Below are 23,814 nucleotides of genomic sequence, written 5' to 3'. Positions count from 1 at the left end.
CAATTACTGTGGTCTGTTAAGGCTGCAAATATACCACTAATTAACATAAAAGAAGCCTTAGGTGCTAAAATAAGGCCTACTCCAACTCTATAGCACCAGAGTTCTAAGTGGAAGAGTGTCTTAGTGGAAGACGCACAAACCATGCAGGATGGAAGCACAAGCGCTGAGACTTCCAGCACAACTGAAGAAAGTGGTCAATGACAGCTTTAGAGAGAATGCTCCTGCACATGCCTCATAATGTATGGGCTATACAAGCACACATCCTTAACATAACTGTGAGAGAAACAAATGCGTGAAACCCAACAACTTTTTCTTAAAAAAAAAAAAACAAACAAACAAAAAAAAAAAAAAAAACAGAAAACTTAGGTTATCTGGAAAACTCAGTCACAGCACTGCAGCAACTTGACAATCCACAATCACTACTTATTATCTATTTGGATTATGGCTCTACTTGTCCAAGCTAAATTGGAAGAATGGCTCCACTTATTTAAAAAACAAAAGAACGAATTTCTAAATTAAGCTACTAGAAAAAAATTAATCTGGTCATTAATTGTGACTCTTTCTAGATGGTAGCCACCAAAGAGCCCTAAACATACTTACCATTTATATTCTATTTCCTCAGTTCTAATATGATTTATACTACAGCTTAATTTCTACTATAGCTTTTCAAAAAGGCATGTATGAGTTGCAAACCATATACTGATCTCAGAAATGTTAAAGTGTATTTCAATAAAACATTAATAGCCCAAAAGAAAAAGAATGCTTAATGGTTATGAGCATGGGCTCTTCAGTCATACAAACCCAACTCTGAATTCTGTTTGACTACTACTAACTTTGTAGCTTTGGAGAAGTTTCTCAACTTCTCCCTATCCGTTTTCCTACTGGCAAAACGCAGATGGAAAACTCACCTAATGACTGAGTACCTATGCGCTAGGCGCTACCTAATGACAGTGCCTTGAACACAGCTGATACTCAGTCTTAGCTGTTAGCTGTCAGTTATCAATCACAAGTCTAGGATCTCAAAGAAATGAGAGCCACAAGACAGGGTTTAATTTTGCTGATCTGGGTCGGATCCAGTATCACCACTTCCTCTAAAAGCTCACAATTCCTTTCCACTAGTGGTGGGGGGGATGGGGAAGGGGCAAGATAGGGGTAGGGAATTTAGAGGTACAACCTATATATATATGTATGTAGTCAACACCGTAACTATAAATGGGAGTATAACCTTTAAAACCTGTGACTATGTTGCACACCTGAAATTCATATATATCAACTATACCTCAAAACAAAAACAAAAAACCACTCCAATGGGGAAAAAGAAAACTTTAAATTCAAAGAAAAACAATTCCTATAGTGAAGCTTCCCAGAATTTTACCAGGGAACCCAGTGAGCATGTTAAAAATTTCAAAGACTCATCTTTATTGCCAAAATTTCAGCATGCTCACTCCTCTAACTGTCCTAGGATCAATACCATAGCAGCTAATGGGGGATTTTTGTTTTTTTATAACTCACAAACAGCATTCATCTGGAGCAAGAGTGGCAGTGTTTATACTATTCCACCAAGACGCCCTTACAACAACCTAAATTCATCCTAGTCTTCCTAGAATGCAGCAAAACTCGATTTTTTTTTCTGGCCACCCATCTCAATACCCAAGCATGGGTATAAACCCATTTATTGTTACTACTAAGATTTCAGAAAACCTCTGGGTTTAAAATTTCATTTTTAAACCAAAAAATCAAAATTAAAAGATTAATCACATTCAAGTTTGTAATGGCCAAGTTCCTATTTAAATCAACTGATCCTCACAGATGACTAAACCAAGAACTGAAAAAAAAAAAAAAAAACAAAACACCCCACCTTCCCAGACCAGATACAGGAAGTAGAATAACACTGTCACACTTCTGCAGTCTCCACACTTGACTGCCTTCCAGTCTTTGATAGGATCTTCCTGAAGACCTGCTGCTGCTGCTGCTAAGTCGCTTCAGTCGTGTCGGACTCTGTGCGACCCCAGAGACGGCAGCCCACCAGGCTCCCCCGTCCCTGGGATTCTCCAGGCAAGAACACTGGAGTGGGTTGCCATTTCCTTCTCCAATGCATGAGTGAAAAGTGGAAGTGAAGTCGCTCAGTCATTCCCAACTCTTAGTGACCCCATGGACTGCAGCCCACCAGGCTCCTCTGTCCATGGATTTTCCAGGCAAGAGTACTGGAGTGGGGTGCCATTGCCTTCTCCTATAACTAAACAAATTTCTCCTTCTGATGTCTCGTTTTCTTTGGATGGCAAGCTCTTTTTTCTCCATACCTAGAGTGTCACATCACTGAAAATGCTCACAGCATCCTGAATTTGCTGGATACATATAACTAAGTCTACACAGGCAACCAAGGGAACTCTTACACTAAGCAAATTCATGTTGACAACCCAACTGAACAGAGAATCACCTCCACAAACCAGACTATTTTGGAAAAAGATTACCTATTGGTTCATGTGAACTCTTCCAAGTCCAGGCAACCACACATTAATGTGGGAGCAGCCTGCAAAACCCTGATTAGCAGCAGCTTTAAAAATCTGCAGTAAGGGTTTTACGAATTCCTCTACTGTTGGGACTGAAATGCAGCATACAGTTGGCAAAAATACTGCTGGACAAAGAACACATCATCTGATTAGCTCTTGGAGGTAGCTCCAGAGAGTATAATTTGTATGTGATCACCTCCAACTATCTGACAGAAAAACAATTCACAAAAATATGATTGTTCATTCTACATACTTATTTTAATAGGAACTACTAGTACATCACTAATCTATTAATTTCCCAAGTCTTAACAACAAAGAACTAAAGTCCAAGATACACTTTTGGTATATCTCGTTTAGCAATAAGTTGAGCACAGTGAAGCTGGTACTCTCATACGTTGCTGATGTGGCTATAATGTGGAATAACCCTTCAAGGGAAGGTACTGGGTTGGCCAAAAGGCTCCTTCGGTAAAAATAAAAGACATATTTTCACCAAGAACTTTATTGATCAATGTAGTCACTAACTGAATGAATGTTTTGGCCAACCCACTAGTATTTACCAATTGCAAAGTTGTTTTCTAACACAGGGAATCTAGAAATGTTATCACAGATACACAGGCAACTATTTAAGCAGACCATTAACAAAGACATTTACTGCAGCAGCATTTACAAACGCAAAGCTGGAAATAAGCTCAATGTTCAAGAGTAGTCAACTCCCCCCCGAACCACCGCCATATGAGTACATCAATGTGAGACAGTCATTCAAATGAGACTGACCTCAATGCCTGACATAAAGTGATCTATATTAATTATCTGTACACACTGTTGTATAAATTCTCTCACAGATATTACTTACGAGTGTTTCTAACAGAGGACCACTGTACTATTTCACCATGTGTACGTGTACTTCTGAGAATCTATTTAATTCTTCTCTATTCCTGCCACTCATTGGAGCAGGCGGCAAGTAACCTCAGCCTTCAGTTGTACAACTCCAAAAATTGCATGTTAGATGATCCTTAAGTACATTTTGTATTATAAAAAAAACACTGGCACTTTAATGATTAAAATAATCATCACACTGTTACCTGATTTAGAGGATGGGATAGTTGCACTATTTATACTCCTTGTTCTTCAGAACCAGGTTACATACAGGTAACTTTTTCCCCCAGAAACATACATCATTTTTGGGAAACAAGTGATTTATGGAAGAAAAAAAAAAAGATAGATCTTCTTCACATTCAGGCAAAAAATATAATCAATGTATTTAGACTAGAGATTTTATTATAGAAGGAAAAAGGATAGAGGCACAATAATGTTTGGCATTTTTAATTTAGGTTTGTTTTATTTAAGTTTAATGTTAATCCATGCTGTGTTTCAGTAAGAACAATACAGATTCTGTATCTGTGGCTCCAGTCAGATATCCAGTAGTACAAATTAGCTTCAAGTTACACATACTGAACAAAAGAGGTTGAGCGAGCGAAGGAGGGGAGGGGCGGGGCCCGGGGGAGAGGGAAGGAGAAGAAACAAAGAATTGAACACGCATGCAGGCTTTTCCATACCACCTTCAACGCTAACCTGCTTCAGAGGGAGAGTAAAAGTAGGCAAGAATGAGCAGCCACGGATTGTTGAACTGTTACCAGCACCATGCTTTTCAGCAACATTTCAGCAGAGTTTGAAACACTTTTTTTTTACAGCAAAACCATTACAACAAACTCTCCACAAAACCTTTTACCACCTCAAGCTAACATCCAATTAATTTTAAACATTGGTATAAAATTCAATTTAAGCAATTAGAAAAAGGGAAAATGATACCACATACACCAATATAGTGTGATTAACCTTTCTCTTAGATGCTTGCATCACGTAAAATTCTAATGGCTTTCGAATGTAATTTCCATTTCTAATGGTGATCTTGCCACATCTGGCAGGAGACAATACAGTAATGCTGAAAAAGCCTCTATGCAGTCCTGTTAGTGTTCTTAAAGAACCTAAAAGCTGGGACCAGTAAAATCCACAGAAATTCACTCTTGCCTTTAAGAACGTTTGAAAACTGTTTTAAAAAAAAAAAAAAACCAACAGGGCAGGAACCTAAATTCTGAGACCAAATGTAAAAGTCAGATTTGGTGGTTCTCAGTGACAATGGGGGAATTTCCAAGAGGGGTGGGATGGGAAGGTCTAGGGTGGTCAGAGATGGTTTCTCTTGTTGGCTTTTATGTCTCACTGATTTTCATCTTCCACATCCTGCAGCGCTTCTTTATTCTGCTCTTCACCTGCAAAGAAGAATGACAATTAATTTATAACCTACTAAACTAGGTTGCTGTGGGGACAGACAAAGGTATCATTCCAAGCATAAGACTCCTTATATTTGATACAACTGGTCTAAACACAGACAGGCAAAGGACTGCTACCATCCTTGACACCTTAGATGCCTAAGCCAAGAGGTGCTGCTGGATCAAGGTCCTGAATGATCAACAGGATGAAAAAAAAAATTGATGCATAGTAAAAGTCAATGTTTTTATGCTAAAAAAGCTCTTAAGTAGACAGCCAAGGTAACCATATTATTAAAATGATTTTCAAGCTTTCATGTGTATCTTGAGTCAAAATACTCTTTCTCAATAACCTCACCTCTTCGAGAACCAAGAGTATTTTATAAATTTTTGCAAAATCTAATTGATCTGAAGGTTCATTAGAAACATTTCAATATGAGAACTGAGCAGTAAAATGATTCAAAGGAGTTGGAAGATTCTGCTTTTGTAAACGAATATTTTACAAACTTTGTATCTTGGACAATCGCACCAAAGCATAAACCACATCTCTCACTGTAGAGTGGAACAGCATGCTCAAAGTAAACCAGACCACTGAGGTTATTAAAGAAGGGCATTTGGACCAGTTCTCTCATGCCACTTTTCTCTTCCCTTAGAACATGATTATTAATTAGCCTGAGGAATTTCAACTGCACTATGACATGCAATCGAAAGCCAGCCTATTCACCAGTCGTCTACCTATTAATAAGCATAAGACAGCCATAATAAGGAAGCATGCAGGCTTTTGCCAAAAAATAAACTGATAAAAGTTACATTATTTTGTGCTGTAATAAACCACTAATTCCTAAGTAGTTACTAGTTCGATCAAAATAAATGAAAAATCAATGAAATAATCCAACAATCATGATACTTCAGACAATTCATCCATTCATACTGCTTGTTAAATTACTTATTCAGAATGGACAAATGACACTAAGACCAGCTCCCTACAGGCATAAAGCAAAACTCTGAGTAACACTTTTAAATGGTCTTGTCTTAAAGACCTTGATAGGATAAATGCTGTCATGGCAATAAGGGTAAAGATAGTTTTAGTCATTTCAACATTTCTTTTGTGATAAAAATGTTTGCCATTTATTGTTTTAAAAAAGTATTTAAGGTAGATAAAGATTTTTTGACTCATTTAGAAAGACATGCAAAGAAAAGACGAAAACAACCATTTACTGAGGGAAGAAATGATGGACCACCCAATTGTTCTCCCAATGAACAATAATGTATTCAAACTTAAGAAATGATAAGAACATTCACACTCATTTTCAACAGCAATACACTGCCAAAATACGGTTAACATACATCAATAGAGCACACTCTTAATTTACTTATAAGCAACCACTAGGTTTGCCAAAAGTTCCAAGTAACTCTGGTGTAAAAACATTGTCAAAGAAGTCACACTCAACCAGAAGTAGACAGGGGTAGCAGATCATAAATGTCTTAAAAGGTTTTGCATCCTGGGATGTATAACAGGCAGTTTTTTAAGCAACAAGATGATGATATGCAGGCATGATTAGTGAAGAACCAAAACTAAAAGCAGAATTCACTGTGCCATGATAATGACTTACAAAGTAGAGTTTTTAGGAAAGGAAGAGTTGGATTTTCCTTTAGGAATCTATATTGTAAGGAGAAAGGGAGGGAGAACAATCATATGAAAGCAACATTACAAGAAAAATAAACCAAGAGCAGGACAAAGGAAAACATCAATGACTTAGGGGAATCAGATTTTGGAATCTTACTTTGTATGAACTTCACTCTAAGAAATAATCTGTTCCTTTTTAAAAGGATGAAATATCCTCTTAAAAGGTATACAGAAGGTGGGAAAACATTTCCTCAGATATGTATTTCTTTGCCCAGTTTCTGGATTGGGAAGGGAGAAGGGAACAAGCAGAGAGAACACATTTCCTCTCTATGAACTTGTGTATTAAACAGTCCTCTGATCATAGGTTACAAGAAAAAGGACCGAAATTGCTTGATGAGAAAAAGTGGTGCTCCCTTTAAAGAATTATGTTTGAACACACCCAGACAGACATTAACATTCTGCAGGCAAAAAGAATACAAGCATGTATAAGTAAAGGTTTGTGAACAACATAAATTTCATAGATTTCTTTGTTTAGAAACCCTCAATTCAAATGCTTTTTTACACCACTTTTCACATTTAAAGTAAAAAAGGAGAAAACAATCTAAATAATCCTTAAACAAAGTGCAAGTAACATCCTAACTTCATAACCCAAATTCTTCTACATTCAGCAGATTCTAAATCACAAAAGCAACTTAACATGTAACATTAGCAAAACTGGCAAATAATTTTCTAATATCAACTATTTGTAATTTCAGACAGCTTGTTTATTTTGCTAACATTTCAACAGACCACTTGAATTTTTCAAGTTAAACTACGTTTCGTAATTCCAAATATTCTTTAACATACCTCTTAAAGGAAAACTAATCTGTCTCAATGAAATTTAATTGGTCGATCTACGAAGTCATAAGGAATTGATGCAACTGAATTTCACTAGTTTAAGTGTTTAAGATTAAAGAGAAATCTACTCTAAAATGTAATTAAACATTTTGTATAAAAAACATTCTCAACTATGAAAACATAGTAAGTTTAAAGATATTTTATTTTTAAATAATCCATTTAACAAAACATGCTTGATAACCAAGAAAAAGAGTATCTTTGATTCTGTACAAATGGAATCACAATCTACCTTAATTGATTCTTGGTTATGAGTGATAACAGGAAATCAGACTTATTTTTATTTTTGGAATCTAGCAACTTTATAAAAGGAGACATCTGTACCAAATAATGTGTCCAAAAAAAAAAAAAAAAAAAAAATCACTTTTCAAAATCACTTGTTGTTGTTGGTATTTTTCACCCTCAAAAAAATATCCCAAGAGATCAAAGAGGTATACCTTACTTTAGGTCAATACCGCTTACCAAACTCTCCACATGCTTTTTTCCTTTTATCCCCTCAAACAGGCAGAGAGATATTAGTCTTCTCTGAGCTGGGGGTGACTATGAAGAGTCCACAGCTATCTGGCCATTCTTCTTAGTAGTTATTGTTAGAATACAATAGAATTTAAAGCTGGAAGGAACCCCAGTCATTAGTTCAGAGATGGTTTAGTTGGTTTTGAGTCCCACAGACTGGTAGTGGTTGCCTGCAGTGCTATGCTGACGAAAAGTAATCTGTGACTCCATCTGGCTTTGTTGGTGAAGTGTGCACGTTAAGTCACATGCACCACAAATCTCAAGCCAAACCTAGTCACGTTCTAAACAGTTCACAGAGCTACTGCATTTTAGAAGCAGAGTCCCCTAACTCTCACTTACCGTTAAGGTAATTCTAAAACCTGACTCTGTCCTTCCACTGCCAACCTACATTCCCTGCCATCCATTTTCAGAGACATCTTTAAAAAGTTAGGTTTCCCAATACAATATATGTTGGTCTGACCAAGAGAAACTTCATCTAGCCTCAAGGAATACAAAATATGCTTCAGTTTGGGTAATATACTTTTAAAGGATTTGTAGCTAAAAATGACAAAATGTTGTTTCCACTCCCTGTATCACCAGAGCCAGTTACAAACACTCTTATAATTATCATGTCACACTAGTTTGTGTCCATCTCCCCATCCAGTCCCCCCACCCTTTCAATGATCTATCATGGGTAAAAACAATCCTTTAGAAATGAGTAGCATAAAATATTCTTTAAAATCAAGAAATGTGACAAATTTGGTCCTTTACATCTGGAAAACTAAGCACCCACCCTACTCCCAACCACAAGATTAAATTTTATAAAATAGGTAACTATTTACAACTGCAACATGAGAAAACAAAGAGACTATATCAGATCTCTTAAATAAGGATCTATATGAGCAGGGTGTTTCATCTGCTGTATAGAATACAGAGGGAAATTAGTCTTTTTTTAGATAAAAGATTTCCACACAGAAAAGATACCATAAATACCTACTTATAACCATCTAAGTTTTAACCTGAGGATTGCCACTCAGCCAAAACAGTGACAACAACAATAAAATATAATTAACCTTAGACCCCTAAAATTGAATCTGAGGAATGGTAATATGAACTGCTTCCTCTCCATCTTTCAAAACTGATAGAACAGAAAACTAAGTTTAGCCAATGTTATGACAGGTAAATCTTTAAATCTTTGATTATTAACAAAAGATCTCCTTTTCCAAACAGGCCTTTTACATTATTATCTTACAGACCAAAATGTAAGGCTGTACTTTGATATTTGATACCATTTCCTGTAAAGGTAGTAATTAAAATTTGATAGTTTGGAGGGTAGGCTGAGTCTAAGTTATAGCATAATAATATGAAGAAATCCCCATTTTCTAAGAGTAAATAGATCCAACAACTGAAAGAGACACATTTTAACTTCAGTCTCCTTACCATCACCCTGCATGTCTGAAGTCCATAGTGTCAGATTATCACGTAACAACTGCATGATAAGTGTAGAGTCCTTATAGCTTTCTTCACTCAGCGTGTCCAGTTCTGCAATTGCATCATCAAAAGCTGCTTTTGCCAACCTACAAGAATTCACATAATGTATTATAAAACTAAACAAGTCCAAAATAAACTAAACAAGTCCAAAACCAGATTTTAGAAATGACATAAGTTAAATCTCAAGTCTTTTCTTGAGTTATCACTACCAGACCCTATTAAGACAATGAATGCTTGGCACTGAAAACAGGTGTAACTAATGAAACGCCTTTTTAAATTTTGTAATCCAGCAACTGTGGAACTAGTGAAATTTTTGTTGAAGTTCCACTGATTACTATGCTTTTGGCAAGCAGACCTAATCCCATCCAAGCCACCATCAAAATATATGCATGTGAATGGTATTTCCAAATTCTAGTCAGTTTAACTTTATTTAATAAAGTTTTAATGCAAAAAGAAAAAATTCTGGGACAGTATCTCACAATTTAATTCAATAAAATTTAATGTTAACAGAGCAAGAAAGAAAAAACCCACAAAAATGTGATCATATAAGCCATTTACTACAGTTAAGAAACAAAATTCACCTTTACTTTTTGAGTACTGTGTACTATGTACACCAAGTGATGCAGGTAGGAAAAAGAGGAAAGAGACATAATATGAGTCCACAATGAACGTTTTTAAAACACCTAAAAATAGAGGGAGTGACATAAATAGCTATTATAACATAAAGTGCCAACCTAGAGAAAGTACTTCAGGGACCCAAGAGGGTAAGCAAATTAAGAAGTCATATTTGAACAATCTTAATGGGTAGAAAAAGAACAAATGGCATACTTCACATTAAAGCAGAAGCACGGAAAGGACTTAGGTTGAAGCTGTGTGTGCTACGGCTAGACTAGAGAATGGCAATCAAAGAGTCAACCAATACTATCCCTGAACAGCCATAGCTTCTTCAGTTAAGATACATTACCTGCTTGGACTCACTCAACTAGCCATTTAGAAAACTTTTAGATGAATTAATATTGATTTTTTCATTCAAAAGAACCCACCTGACAGCTGGAAAATCTCTTTCAGGGAATATCTGATTCCTACATACCCAAGAACACCGAGGTTACTTTGTACACTTACTTCTATTGTATGATTTATCTAAAATAGGCAAATTCATAGAGATTATCAGAAAATCGGACAGAGGTGTATATAGTGTTATTGTTTAGTGTTAAGTTTGTTTAAGTTGATAAAAAAGTTTTAGAAATAGATGCAACAGACAATATTGTGGGTGTACTTAATGTCTACCCAATCCAGGACTCTTGCCTGGAGAATCCCACGGACAAAGGAGCCTGGCAGGCTTCCCTGGTGGCTTAGTGGTAAAGAAAAATCTGCCTGCAGTGCAGGAGGAGACCTGGGTTGCGAAGATGCCCTGGAATAGGATATGACAACCCATTCCAGTATTCTTGCCTGGAAAATTCCATGGACAGAGGAGCTACTGTCCGTGGGGTCGCAGAGTCGGACTCGACTGAGCACACATGCACACCCACTTAATATCATTGAACTGCACATTTAAACACAGAATGATAAACTTCATGCCGTGTATACTTAAGAAATAAAAAACCATGTACATATATTCCTTAAATTTATGTATCAAAATTGGGAATAACCTGAAGTATAAATGGGGTAACACTTTTAAATACATCAATAAGATGGCAAACTTTACAACAGAAAATACAACACAGTATGCATACTAAGAGCATAACTATATTGAACACAAGACAAAGACTGAAAGCTAATATACAAAAATGAAGATAATTCTATTATGAAAATCCCTCATTCCTTACTCCTACTCTGTAACAAAATTCTTTTCAATCTACCAATCAAATTTTTCCTCATCGCATAATTATCCTAACTACTATCCTAGCGAACTGAAATAGGTCTGTCTTTGTATCATCCAAAACAGTTGTGTTAAGAGCCAGAATTCTTCATTACAGGGCCAAGCCAAGGAAGGCAGCCCCAGGAAACAAGACAGAAAAACAAGGAGCTATTTTTTTTTGGTAACCTTTTTCACTTTCAGTCAAGTTTTTTTCTCTTTAGAGACTTACCTGCAGGCACGGTCCGGGGAATTAAGAATTTCATAGTAGAATACAGAAAAGTTGAGGGCAAGACCTAAGCGAATGGGATGTGTTGGTGGAAGTTCTGTCATTGCAATATCACTAGCAGCTTTATAAGCCACTAGGCTGTTCTCCGCAGCCTCCTTCCTGTCATTCCCTGTGGCAAATTCAGCCAGATACCTGTGGTAGTCCCCTTTCCTAAAGCAAAACAAAACAACAAAAAAACAGAATTAGATTAATGCTTTTTAAAATAAGTTGTTAAAAATTTTTCTCTATTACATAAAATCAAGTTGTGATAAAAACATGAACAGATGTATATACTTCAATAATTCAAAAACTTTCAGGAATGACTCAGATTTCACATTTCCAAACATAAGCAAAATCCTAGAGAAATTAACTGAAAACGTTCAAAAATCAACAAATTTTATCACTCAATAGACCGGAATTAAACATAGAAAGTGGTTCCAAAGAACAGCACAACAGTTTGTTAATGAAATAAAAAAAACAATTATATAAAATGTTAAGACTGAACTGTGTAATGCATTGCTTATAGCTAGCCGGTATCCCCCACACAAACGAATATATAAACAGGTTACACAAAATCTAGTGCATTTTTTACAGCAATCGTCTGACCACCTCAAATGCAGTAATATATTGTTCTTAGCAGTGATTTGCAAATGAGTATTCCAAAACTTAAGTCTGAGAATCACTCCTCTTTTAACTATCCTTCCAACATTAAATAAAATGTTGAAAAATCTATATGAAAAACCAATGATTCTAAGAGAGCCAACATTTAATCTGATTATCTTCCCTTCTAGTATAGAACCTACATTTTATAATAGAAAACCTTGGACTCGCCAGTGTTAGCTGCTGGAATGAGGTGTTTGTCCAGTACATCCAGAATGTCACAACAGATTAACTTTAGCTCAGTCTCAACCTGAAAAAAAAAGTCAAAAATTATTTAAGAAATTACACAAATGATCACATTCTATCTCTGGTTTTGGAGAAGAGAACCGTATTAAAGAGAACATATATATCCGTCTCCAAACCTCCTTTCCACTCTTGATACAAAAGCGGAGAAAACCTGTCTCCGGTTTATGTCAAGTATTTCTTCCTACATGCCATTAGTTAAGTGATTGGGGAGAAAAAAAAAAACTCACAGTTCAGCTATAGAATTAAGATGGTGATTACTATTTACTGAATGCAACATATTAACTAGCTTTTTTTTTTTTAAACTAGCTTTCGTCTCCACTTACATAGGAAAACAAAGATCAGTATATTTGACCAAAGATAACTAACTTAAAGAACTTAGAAGCAGAGTGAAAACCTGAACCCAAGTAGGCTGCACTGCTAGGCTCACAGTTTCTAAGGGATGGAATAAAAACTCAAAGCCAGGCATTCTGCTTCCGGGACGCACATTCCTTAACCACTATTATGCTCAACTGTAAACCACCTTACTGATAGATCCATAACCAGCTACGACATCAAAAGTCCACAGACTGAAGTAAACACTGCCAGTCATTTCAATTCGTTTATCATGCCAAAAACACATACTACCTCTTAACACACATATACATTCTGCTCTCAATTTTGTTACTACAATGTCTTCCCTGGTGGCTCCAACGGTCAAGAATCTGCCTGCAATGCAAGAGTCCCAGGTTTGATCCCTGGGTTGGGAAGATCCCCTGGAGAAGGGAACTGAAACCCACTCCAGTATTCCTGCCTGGAGAATTCTGTGGACAGAGGAGCCTTAAGGGTGACAGTCCATGGGGTCACAAAGGGACACAACTGAGGGAATAATACTTTCACTCTTTCACAGTGAGATTGTTTAACCTTTCCAAATTCATTTTGTGCCCTCTGCAACCTTCTTTCCATTGTAAATAATTCTCCCACTCACTCTTCTATAATCTTGTACTGATTCTAAGTAAAACCAGCTCTCTCCTGAATGAACTACCTTCTTTATGGCTTTTCAAGTAGAGATAGATTGCTCTAAGAGGAGGATGATTTCTGAATTCTCCTAAGTCCTCACTGACTCAGGATGACTTCTAATACTCCAAACCCTTCCTCCCTTGGAAGCTCATCCACTATGTTTTAAAATATCAATTTCTGTCATCAATAGATCTCTGCAGGCCCTTCACCCACATTCACTAGTATCTACAGCTTACCTTTCCAATTCTTGGTATCACACACCAAGGCATTATCACGTTCCTTTCAATGTAGTTCTCCTTGATCTCAACTCCATGACCTTTATTTGTGCACTCTTTAACTGTGCTACTCTAGCCTGGAATTTTTAAGTTCCAGTATTTTACTACTGGATTACAACTTCTTTTTTTAGTTCCTTTACTGCTGTTATTTATACTTAGAGACACATCAAGACCTCCAGTCTCTTGACTCTTTCATCTTCTCCCAATTTATCAGTTCCTCTTTGCTTCCTGCTTCCTTTCCTTCTTACCCCCAATCCCACAATCCAGCACACAGACTTCTCTCTGCAGCACTCTCAACCTCATTTCCTCATCCCTCTGAAACACCAACCTCAATACCAACAATCCATATTCTTGGTTCCAATGTGTTTGAAGGTAATGGTCACACTGGTACCAGCTCACCACTTTCTATGTGATCCCAGGTAGTTAGTTAATCACTCAGAACACCCGTTTTTATCTAGAAACTAGAATAATATCTACCCTTTACAGGGTTATTTAAAGATTAAATACAGTAACTTGCACACATATTTTGTAATTTAGAAATATCTCACGTAAGTCAGCAAATGCTGTTTCCCCTTTCCCTCTATCCACCAAATTCACTCCATGCTAACTTTGTGACATTTTATTCCTCTCACTGTACTTTTAAGAGTGTGTTTAGAATCAGTTTCTCAACACTCAACAGTGGGGGGGCTACTCTATGCCTAATAGGATGCTTAGCACTAACCTCATCTCTACCCACTAAAGTTGTGACAACCAAAAATGTCTCTACCAAATGTCCTCTGAGGAGCAAAGTCACTTCTGGTTTGAGAACCACTGCACTAGATTAAACTTTCTTGACCAAAAGCCACAGCAAGAAAAACATTACATATCAGCATATACCCACATATAATATCTGAGACAATAAATTTACGCCCTCTGATCTTTTCTATCCTATTATAAAAACAATGACTAGACCCATCTTCATAAGGATATTAACTGTCTCATTTTTGCACCCATATTACCTATCAACTGATGTGCTTAACAGGCACATGAATACTGGTTAAGCTGTCCAGAATGGTAATTTCAAGTTACACAATGAAGTATTTTGTAGTCACCACAATAGAAACAATGATTAAATTAGTTGTCTACTTGTGTGGTGCTCTCTGCAGCTTTCAAGGAAAAAAAATGTCTTCTCTCTCCTCAAATACTGTATAGCTTCTAATTCTCAACCCAGATGAGTAAAAGATGCAAATCCAGTAAAATATAAAATATACACTGCAGAGGTATACAACAATGTGTGTACTAGGCTATGGTCTAAACAGTCTAACACCTAAGACATCATTCTTTGGACTTCCCTCCCAGCTTAATCAGTAAAGAATCCGCCCGCGATGCAGGAGACCTGGGTTCGATTCCTGGGTTGGGAAGATCCCCTGGAGAAGGAAATGGCAATCCACTCCAGTATTCTTGCCTGGAAAATCCCATGGACAGAGGAGCCTGGTGGGCTACAGTCCATGGGGTCACAAAGAGTCGGACACGACTTAGCGACTAAACCACAGGATATGACAAAATATGTCTAGGATATGCAGGCCACCCAGTAGCTCAGACAGTAAAGAATCTGCCTGCAATAGAGGAGACCCAGGTTCAATCCCTGGGTTGGGAAGATCATCTGGAGAAGCGAATGGCAACCCACTCCAGTATTCTAGCCTGGAGAAGCCCATGGACAGAGGAGTCTGGTGGGCTACAGTCCATGGGGTTGCAAAGGAGTCAGACACAACTGAGCGACTTTAACACTAGGATGTAACAATCTCACCATTTGCCGATATTCCCGAATCATTTTTAGTTTGTCTTCTCCTCCCTTGTTTTCTTCTTTCTGTTCAATGCTGCTGATTATTCTCCAGGAAGCTCTTCTAGCTCCAATCACATTTTTATATGCAACAGATAGGAGGTTTCTTTCTTCAACTGTCAACTCCACATCCATCCCTGCTACTTTCTTCATTGACTCCACCATTTCTATAAGGGAAAAGTAAAATCAGACCTTACAAACTTAAGTTTTGTTAAAACATCCCTATCACAGTAAATCTTTTTCTGCCAAGCTAATGTAAAACAAAAAACAAATTTTTAAGCAAAATATTACTTTCACAATCATCAAACCAGCATGAGCAAAAAAACTAAAAACCATGTAAAAGACAAAGTAAATTAAGAGCCCAGAACAAGAGGATCTAGAATATAAACTGTATGGAACCAAAATGCCAAGTATAATTTAGTATGGCTTGGAGGCATCTCTCATGTAAGAGAATTAGGAATGCACACCTACCCATTTCCTAGTAAAAGTAATTCAGCTGGCCATTTAGGATAAAAGTTTTAAATTTACAGGCTCTAAAATGCATTTTTCAAAAAAAGTGATAGAAAATACATTTTCTCTCAAATTATTTCCCAACCAAATAATACTGAATTCCTACCCCCCTCAAAGAAAGTCATGGGAGGAAAGCGCATTCATTCATACAGCAAACATAAAGTGAGCATTTTCGTTAGTCATAAACTTATCTTTGGATTTTCCAACCCTTCCTCCTTTAGAAGGGCGCTGTCCACCTCCTATGAATTCATTCACTTGGGTGGTTCTCACTTGTTACCACTAGATGGCGAGCAAACAAAGAGGCCCAGATAAACACTGGGAGATCTTAGTACAGGGGAAAAAAATGAAATAAAATGCATGTGGATGCAAAGGAAGTACCAAAATCCCCTCAAGAAACACTAACTGAACAAATATATTAATGAAGGGACTTCCCTGGTGGTCCACTGGTGGTCCAGTGGCTAAGACTCTGTGCTCCCAATGCAGGGGGCCGGGGTTTGAGCCTTCATCAGGGAACAAAGATCCTACACGGGCAAAGAAATAAATACAAAGAAATGTTGCAAAGAAGTAAACAAATATATTAATTAAAACGATGGTTTTGAAAATGACTAAATGTCATTACCACCATGTGACTCTTCAACTTTATGGAATAAGAACTTTTGGTAATGAGACCCAAGGATCTGCATTTTACAAACATCCTTAGCGTACATTCTATGCATAATACATACATAATAATTATATGATGAAGATGGTGACTTTATGAAACACTGCTTAATGATACACTAAATTATGTGTAATCCCACGAAATGATTTCCAGGAAGTATATCAGGGAGTTAATACAGGAAGTTAATACAAATATTAAGATGGTATGATCTCTAGAAAACACTGCAGTAGTTCCTTACATCATAAAACTATACACATATTCAGAGCAACTTTATTCATCATATTCAAAGGGCGAAAACAACCCAAATGTCCATCCATACAATGGAATACTGCTGCTGCTAAGTCACTTCAGTCATGTCCGACTCTGTGCGACCCCACAGACGACAGCCCACCAGGCTCCCCCGTCCCTGGGATTCTCCAGGCAAGAACACTGGAGTGGGTTGCCATTTCCTTCTCCAATGCATGAAAGTGAAAAGTGAAAAGTGAAAGCGAAGTTGCTCACAAAAAAAACAAACTACTGATACAAGTAACAGCATGGGTGACTTTTAAAAACACCATGCTAACTGAAAAAAGCCAGACCTAAATGGACTATGATTCCACCTAAATCAAGTTAGAGAAAAAACTAAAACTATTAAAACAGAGAGGAAGTGGCTATCAAGACATGGGGGTGAAGTAAGGGGCTGATGAGCAAAGGAGTACAAAGGAAATCTGGGGGAAATAGAATTGTTCTGTGGTGGTTACATAATTGAACACATTTACTAAAACAATTTTATGTGTAAAGTAGTGTATTATAAAATCTTACCTCAATACAGCTGAATTTTTTTAAGGCGATTCTGAAGCTTTAAAAAAAATATTAGAGCATACATGGTAATAAGACCATTAATTCATTTGTGGAAGCCTGAGAGCATTCATTTGAAACATCCAATTTTTTTTAACCACAGCCATGGAAAAATGACGGTGGCAGTGTTTAGGAGTAAAGGGGGTTATCATTTCAAGCTCACTGCCACACTAGTTCTCCAACAAAGCAATTTAAAAAGTAACCTAGGGCTAAGGTAAAGGTAAAAGCTAAGGTTACAAGGTAAGGAATCCACCTGCCAACGTAGGAGACACTGGTTAGATCCCGTGTGCCCCAACTATTGAGCCTGTGCTCTAGAGCCGGGGAGCCACAACCGCCAAGCTCTCTCACTGCAACTACTGAAGCCCAAGCACCCTAGAGCCCATGCTCTGCAACAAGGGAAGTCATCAAAATGAGAAGCGCAAGCACCATAAACTAGAGTAGCCCCTTCTCCCCGCAACTAGAGAAAAGCCTGTGCAGCAACAAAGACCCAGAACAGCCAAATATATATAAATTTTTAAATTAAATAAAAAGTAACCTAGCTACACCAACAAAGGACCATAATTCTTTTAAATTACAGAGCTTTACAACATTATATATGGAAAAACATTACTAAAATATCTAAAAATTGGGATTCCCTGGTTAACTCAGCAGGAAAGAACCCACCTGCAATGCAGGAGATGCAGGTTCAATCCCTGAGCTGGGAAGATTTCCCTGGAGAAGGAAATAGCAACCCACTCCAGTATTCTTTCCTGGAAAATCCAAAGGACAGAGGAGCCTGGTGGGCTACAGTCCATGAGTTCACAGAGTGATGGACATGACCGAGCAACTAAACAACTATATATATCTATGCCACACTTTATTTATCCGTTCAGTTAATGTACTTTTGTACACTGACTTCCCACTTTTTAGCTATTATGAATAATGCGCCTATAAACATTCATGTAAGAATGTACACAAGTCTCTTGAATATATACTTAAAGACTGAAACTATAAATAGGGTCAGCAAGTGAGGATGATTCTAATTTCTCCATAACCTCACCAACACTGGTTAATTTCCTTTTTTTTTTTTTAAAGTCATCCTAGTGGGCATCAAGAGGTATCTCAGATTTTGATTTGCATTTCCTTGATGGCTAATGATGGTGAGTATCTTTTCATATGCTAATTGGCTATTTGTGCCTGCTTTTTGGAAAATATCCATTCGATGCTTTGCCAGTTTTTGAGTTACCTGCTTTTTAATTACTGAGTTTAAAAGCAGGGAATTCCCTGGTGGTCCAGTGGTTAAGACTCCAAGATTCCAATGCAGGGAGCCTGGGCTCAATCCCTGGTCAGGGAACCAGATCCCACATGCTGCAACTAAAAAAAACAAAACAAAACAAAACAAAACAAAACCCACATGCCACAACTAAGACCCAGGGCAGTTAAATATATTAAAAAAAATTTTTTTTTTTTTTTAAACAGCAGTTACTTTTTAAAAGCCCAACACTACTCATAGCTCTTTGCCTTCAGAAATGTCTCCATTCCAGGAGGAATAAGACTAAGGGTAGCATGAATAAGAAGAGGAAAGAGCTTTATGCTGCTGCTAGAAGTCTTACAACCAGTGCTTTGTGCAAATTATGACTATAGTGAAATTCTCGTAACACTGGTGTCATCCTTAACACCTTTTAACACTTAGCATCCATTTAACACCAGCAATAGAAACATAATCCTAACTAAAATATACCCCCACCAAACCATGTGAAAACCCTATTTACCTAAATTCTAGACTAGTCACACCATTAAAACCTCCAACAGCAGAGGATTAACACTAGTTGTATTCACATAAACTTCTCAAACACAATTAGAATTTCATGAAATCACCTTTGCAGCAACTATTTTTATCAATGAGATCTCAGCATTTCTTGCACGAAGGGAGGCTGTCAAATCTCTCTGCAGCAGATATGTTCACAATTTATGTATCAGAGAACAGCAATTTCATGATCAAATCACTATTTGTGGAGGCAGAGTTGGGTACATGAGGTTTAGGCAACAATATACAATTCCTGGGACTCTTGATAGTTGGGGGACAATGGGTAGCTGACTGAAAATCACCACAGTTACAAAAACTCTGAAATATGTAATCCTCACAACTCAAAGGACATCTGAACCAAACACTAAGCTTGTTTTGTTCCAGGTCATTTCTCGTTCATTGAGTAACAGCCTAGTCCATTACACTGAACCAGCTTGCCTCTATTTGTTACTGACTACCCTGCTGTGTGCAGTAAACCACTTCAGTTGTGTCCAGTTCTTTGCAACCCCATGGAACCATGGGATTATCCCTGCAAGAATACCAGAATGGGTTGCCATTTCCCTCTCCAGGGGATCTTCCCAACCCTGGGATCAAACTCGTCTCTTATGTCTCCTGCCTTGCCAGGAGAGTTCTTTACCACTAGCGCCTCCTGGGAAGCAGTAAACGCTTATACTACATTCAAATAATATTCCCAATTAACAAGACTATGGAGAGACTCATAATATTATATGATCTGATCTTGAATCCTGTACATGAAACGACTAAAGTAGACCAAAACTCTTTCATAATACAAAGTCAAGGCATTTGGGTATATTCTGAGAACTTGGCATACCGTATTCTAGAAGCCTTATGGATTCATCTGCTATAGATTATCCAGAAGAGGCACAAAGTATGTGAATGTGAAGGCTATAGACTTGTCTTTTATATGGAAAAGTGACAGGCTGGTGAAAAAAAAAAAAGGAGGGGGCAGGAAATAAACCCATCAAAGCAATCTGTAACAGAGGATAGAAAAGTGTCATTTTAAATAATAACCAGATTTGATTTCCAATCAAGAGCCCCTTAGGGTATAGGGTATGTTTACAGAAACAGTCAATAGGGAAAAAAATCCAGCTCTTCCTTTTATCTATTTAAAAGACTAAGATGACCTACCACTTCACACCCCTTGGGATGGCCACTATTAAGAAACCAGAAAACAGGTGTTGGCAAGAATGTGGAGAAATTGGACCCTGTGTCCTATTAGTGGACATGCAAAATGGTACAGTTGCTGTGTAAACAAGTATGGTGGCTCCTTGAAAATTTCTGAATAGAATTACCACATGACCCAGCAACTCCCCCTTCTGGGTAAATATCGAAAATAACTGAAAGCAGGGTCTTAAAGGGATATATTTGGGTATTTTTATAGCAGCATTATTCACAATAGTTAAAACATGGATGCAACCAAGTGTCCATCAATGAATCCATCAATGAATTAACAGTATACACATCAATGAATAGTCTACACTTGCAATGGACTATTAAAAAGGAAATTCTGCAATTTGCTACAACAGAGATAAACATTGAGAACAGTATGCTAAGTAAAAGAAACCAGTCACAAAAAGACAAATATTATACAATTCCGCTTAAATGAGATACTTAAATTAGCCATAAAGTATAATGTTAGTTGCCAGAGGCTGAAGGGAGAAAGTGAAGTTACTGTTTAATGGATAGTTTCAATTTTACAAGATGAAAAGAATTATGGGGGTGGATAGTAATGGCTACACAAAAATATAAATGTATTTATTTACCACCACTGAACTATACATTTAAAAATAATCAACATGGTAAATTTTGTTATTTTGTGTATTTTCTCTCTCTCACACATACACTAGCCCACAAACACAATGAAGATAAACTAAGTAGCTCTGTCCCAAACTCTGTAGTCCCCCTTTCTCAATGAAAAGTAATCCAAATGACAGACATGATGATAATAGCAGAATTTCAATTAACTGGGGAGTGGTGAAAAGAAACTCCTCCATAGACCCAAGATGAGAATAAACTTAAGACAATGAATTTATTTCTAGCTTACATGAAGGCAAGCTTCCCAAATCACTATGTCAAATGGAAAGAATGCAAAGTTATCTCAGAACTATCTCAGAACTATGATGCAGAACTATCATGGGGAAAGCCAGAAGGTAAAAAAGCAAAGTACCTCTGCAAATTGTAAAACTCTGTAAAATTCACCTTGTTGTAATGATAAAAATCACCTCAATAGAAATCTCTCGACCAATTTTTAACTGCCAGGAGTTGCTGTTTGAAATTATTAGTCTGGGATCTATCAGAATGTATTTTGTATGTATATATCTGAACTAACAGAGAAGTGTTTACACCCCCAAGATACATTAATATTTCTATTAAATGAGAGTACTTTTTCAAAAGAGAAAGATCTATTGTTAAATTAGAAGTAGCAGTGTAGGATCTGTACTTTTCAATATAATGCCACCATTTCCCCCTATTTAGCTTTTTTACTTTACCACACGATGACTATTATCTTACAGACACTTGACAAAATAAAAATCTGAAGGATAATACAATAAGTAAAAAAGAATCACCAACACAAAAAGCCATTCTTCACTAAATGAGAACAGCAAGAGGGAGAGAACAAATATCTTAATTTTCCAATTGCTGAGAAAAAGTTTTGTTTTGTTTGGCTGTGCCACAGGGTGTGTGATCTTAGTTCCCCGACCAGGGATCAAACCCACACTCCTGCTGTCTTAACCACTGGACTGCAAAGAAGCCCCCAGTGTCAAACAGTTTAAACAGTTTAGAACATTCTCATCTTAGGATTATCAGGGAAAGGTAAGATATATGAACATAAATGGCTCTTGTACCATACGCCGAAAAAATATTTGTGTCATCTGGGCTAAAAGAGGGAAAGAGAACAGCAGCAAAGGAAAACCTAATGTCTGAGTTATGGGGAGGGAGAAGTTCCCAAATTAATAAAAGCAGAAAACTAGACCTGTTGTCAGCAACAATATTTAGAGAGTAGCCAGACTGAGGACAAAGAAAGAACTAAAAAGCCTAAGATGAAAGAGCTCCAGTTGGCCAAGGAGCTTAATGTGATGAATGTCTCCCTTAAAATCTCAATACTTAGTTCTGAAGAGATATGGTTTAGAAATTAAGGAATGAAAAGAAGGAACTCCATCACAGACTCAGTTTGCACAAAAGGGGGGAGTGTTATACCCTTTAATTATTCATTCACATTGAGGCATGCCACGAATGCAAAATACTCTTCATATGACAGCATGTACATACTTAACCTAACAGCCAAAGGATGATTTTATTCATCTCTAGAGAATCTGGCATATAATCTTGAGACAGATCAGCCTCCCCTAAGACTTTGGAAAGCAGAGAGGCCTGGATGTAATCTATTTAACATCTCAAAATTCAAAGTACAAAGAGAAAGTCAACATGTGTTCAACCTTTCTGAACTGCAATTGGTAATTCTGTATTCCCAAAGGATAGAACAGGTGTGCTTGGGAACCAAATTATTCTCCAAGTCTCAGAGCCTTGACACAACAAAGGTTTCCTTCTCAAATGTTTGGGAGAGGCCACCATCTTTAAGCTGTACCATTTGGTACTTCAGTCCAAGAAGCAAGGAGAGAAACAAGAAATCAGCAAAGGGTTCATCACTGCCACTATACAGTCAGACAGACAAAAATTTCTGCTCACATTTCACTGGCCCAAACAACTCACATGACCTCACTGCTCAAGTACAAGAGGCTGGAAGAAGGGGGGAGGGCACACCACAGTGACTCAATATAGCTTTAAAAAAAGCCAATGAAACCACACTAAGATTTTTAAAAACTGTCAAATCAGACATTACTTGTAAAAGCATTGATATGCATCGGAATTACAGGCAATTAATGCAGATAACGAATTTTGCCTATGGTTAATGACAACGGAGGCAACAACTTAAAATGTTCCAAGTTAAACTGTTACTATATTTGATAAAAAGAAGTTTCAAGTGTGTTGGGAAAAAAATTTCCAAGGTACTAAATCTAAGAGGAATTTACCACATACTGCAGATCTTTAGAAAGAGTCCCAGAAAATGACCAATTTATATAAGAAGCAGTCTTCACTGAGATACTTCTGATCTCATGAAACCAATGACAGTATTTCTATTGAAAGTTACCTTTGTGAGAGGTTTCCCTGGTGGTCCAGTGGTTAAGAATTAGTCTTGCAATGCAAGGGACACAGGTTCAATCCCTGGCCTGGGAAGATCCAACATGCTCGGAACCATTAAGCTCGTTTGTCACAACTACGGAGTCCACGTGCTGCAACTCCTGAAGCCTGTCTGCCCAGAGCCTGTGCTCCACAAAAGACGCCACCACGATGGAGAGAGCAGCCCCTACTCTCCACAACTAAAGAGAGCTTGCGTGCAGCAACAAAGACCCACCACAGCCAAAAACATAAATCTATTTTTTTTAAGGAAGTTATTTATGTTACTGTCCAGGTATTATGCTGCTTTCAGATCATCTGATGGACTCATGACTTCTGTGAGGTTTCTATGATTCATTTCTTAGTAGCAATGACCATTAATATTTAGGAATATACAGATAGAGCCAAATTTTTTCTAAAACTATC

The 23,814-nt window shown here is 37.3% G+C and overlaps 1 protein-coding gene across 2 annotated transcripts in view; it reads right to left on the bottom strand.

Moving 5' to 3' along the window:
* Window positions 1-3,822: 3,822 nt before the first annotated feature.
* Window positions 3,823-23,814, bottom strand: part of YWHAE (tyrosine 3-monooxygenase/tryptophan 5-monooxygenase activation protein epsilon) — a 34,786-nt gene continuing 14,794 nt past the window's right edge. Inside the window, exons 2-7 of one of the 2 annotated variants that reach the window (XM_055576978.1) lie at window positions 15,365-15,564; window positions 12,205-12,311; window positions 11,366-11,572; window positions 9,228-9,364; window positions 6,388-6,434; window positions 3,823-4,777 (exon numbers count right to left, since the gene is read on the bottom strand). In XM_055576978.1, the coding sequence (XP_055432953.1) occupies window positions 6,427-6,434; window positions 9,228-9,364; window positions 11,366-11,572; window positions 12,205-12,311; window positions 15,365-15,564 (659 nt within the window). In that variant the 3' untranslated portion in view covers window positions 3,823-4,777; window positions 6,388-6,426. The remainder of the gene's footprint in view (window positions 4,778-6,387; window positions 6,435-9,227; window positions 9,365-11,365; window positions 11,573-12,204; window positions 12,312-15,364; window positions 15,565-23,814) is intronic. The other variant, XM_055576977.1, reaches the window with a different exon arrangement.

Source organism: Bubalus kerabau, chromosome 4 (genome assembly GCF_029407905.1).
Source record: "Bubalus kerabau isolate K-KA32 ecotype Philippines breed swamp buffalo chromosome 4, PCC_UOA_SB_1v2, whole genome shotgun sequence".
NCBI lineage: Eukaryota > Metazoa > Chordata > Mammalia > Artiodactyla > Bovidae > Bubalus > Bubalus kerabau.
The sequence above is the reverse complement of the archived record's forward strand: the minus strand, read 5'-3'. Positions and strand labels throughout refer to the sequence as shown.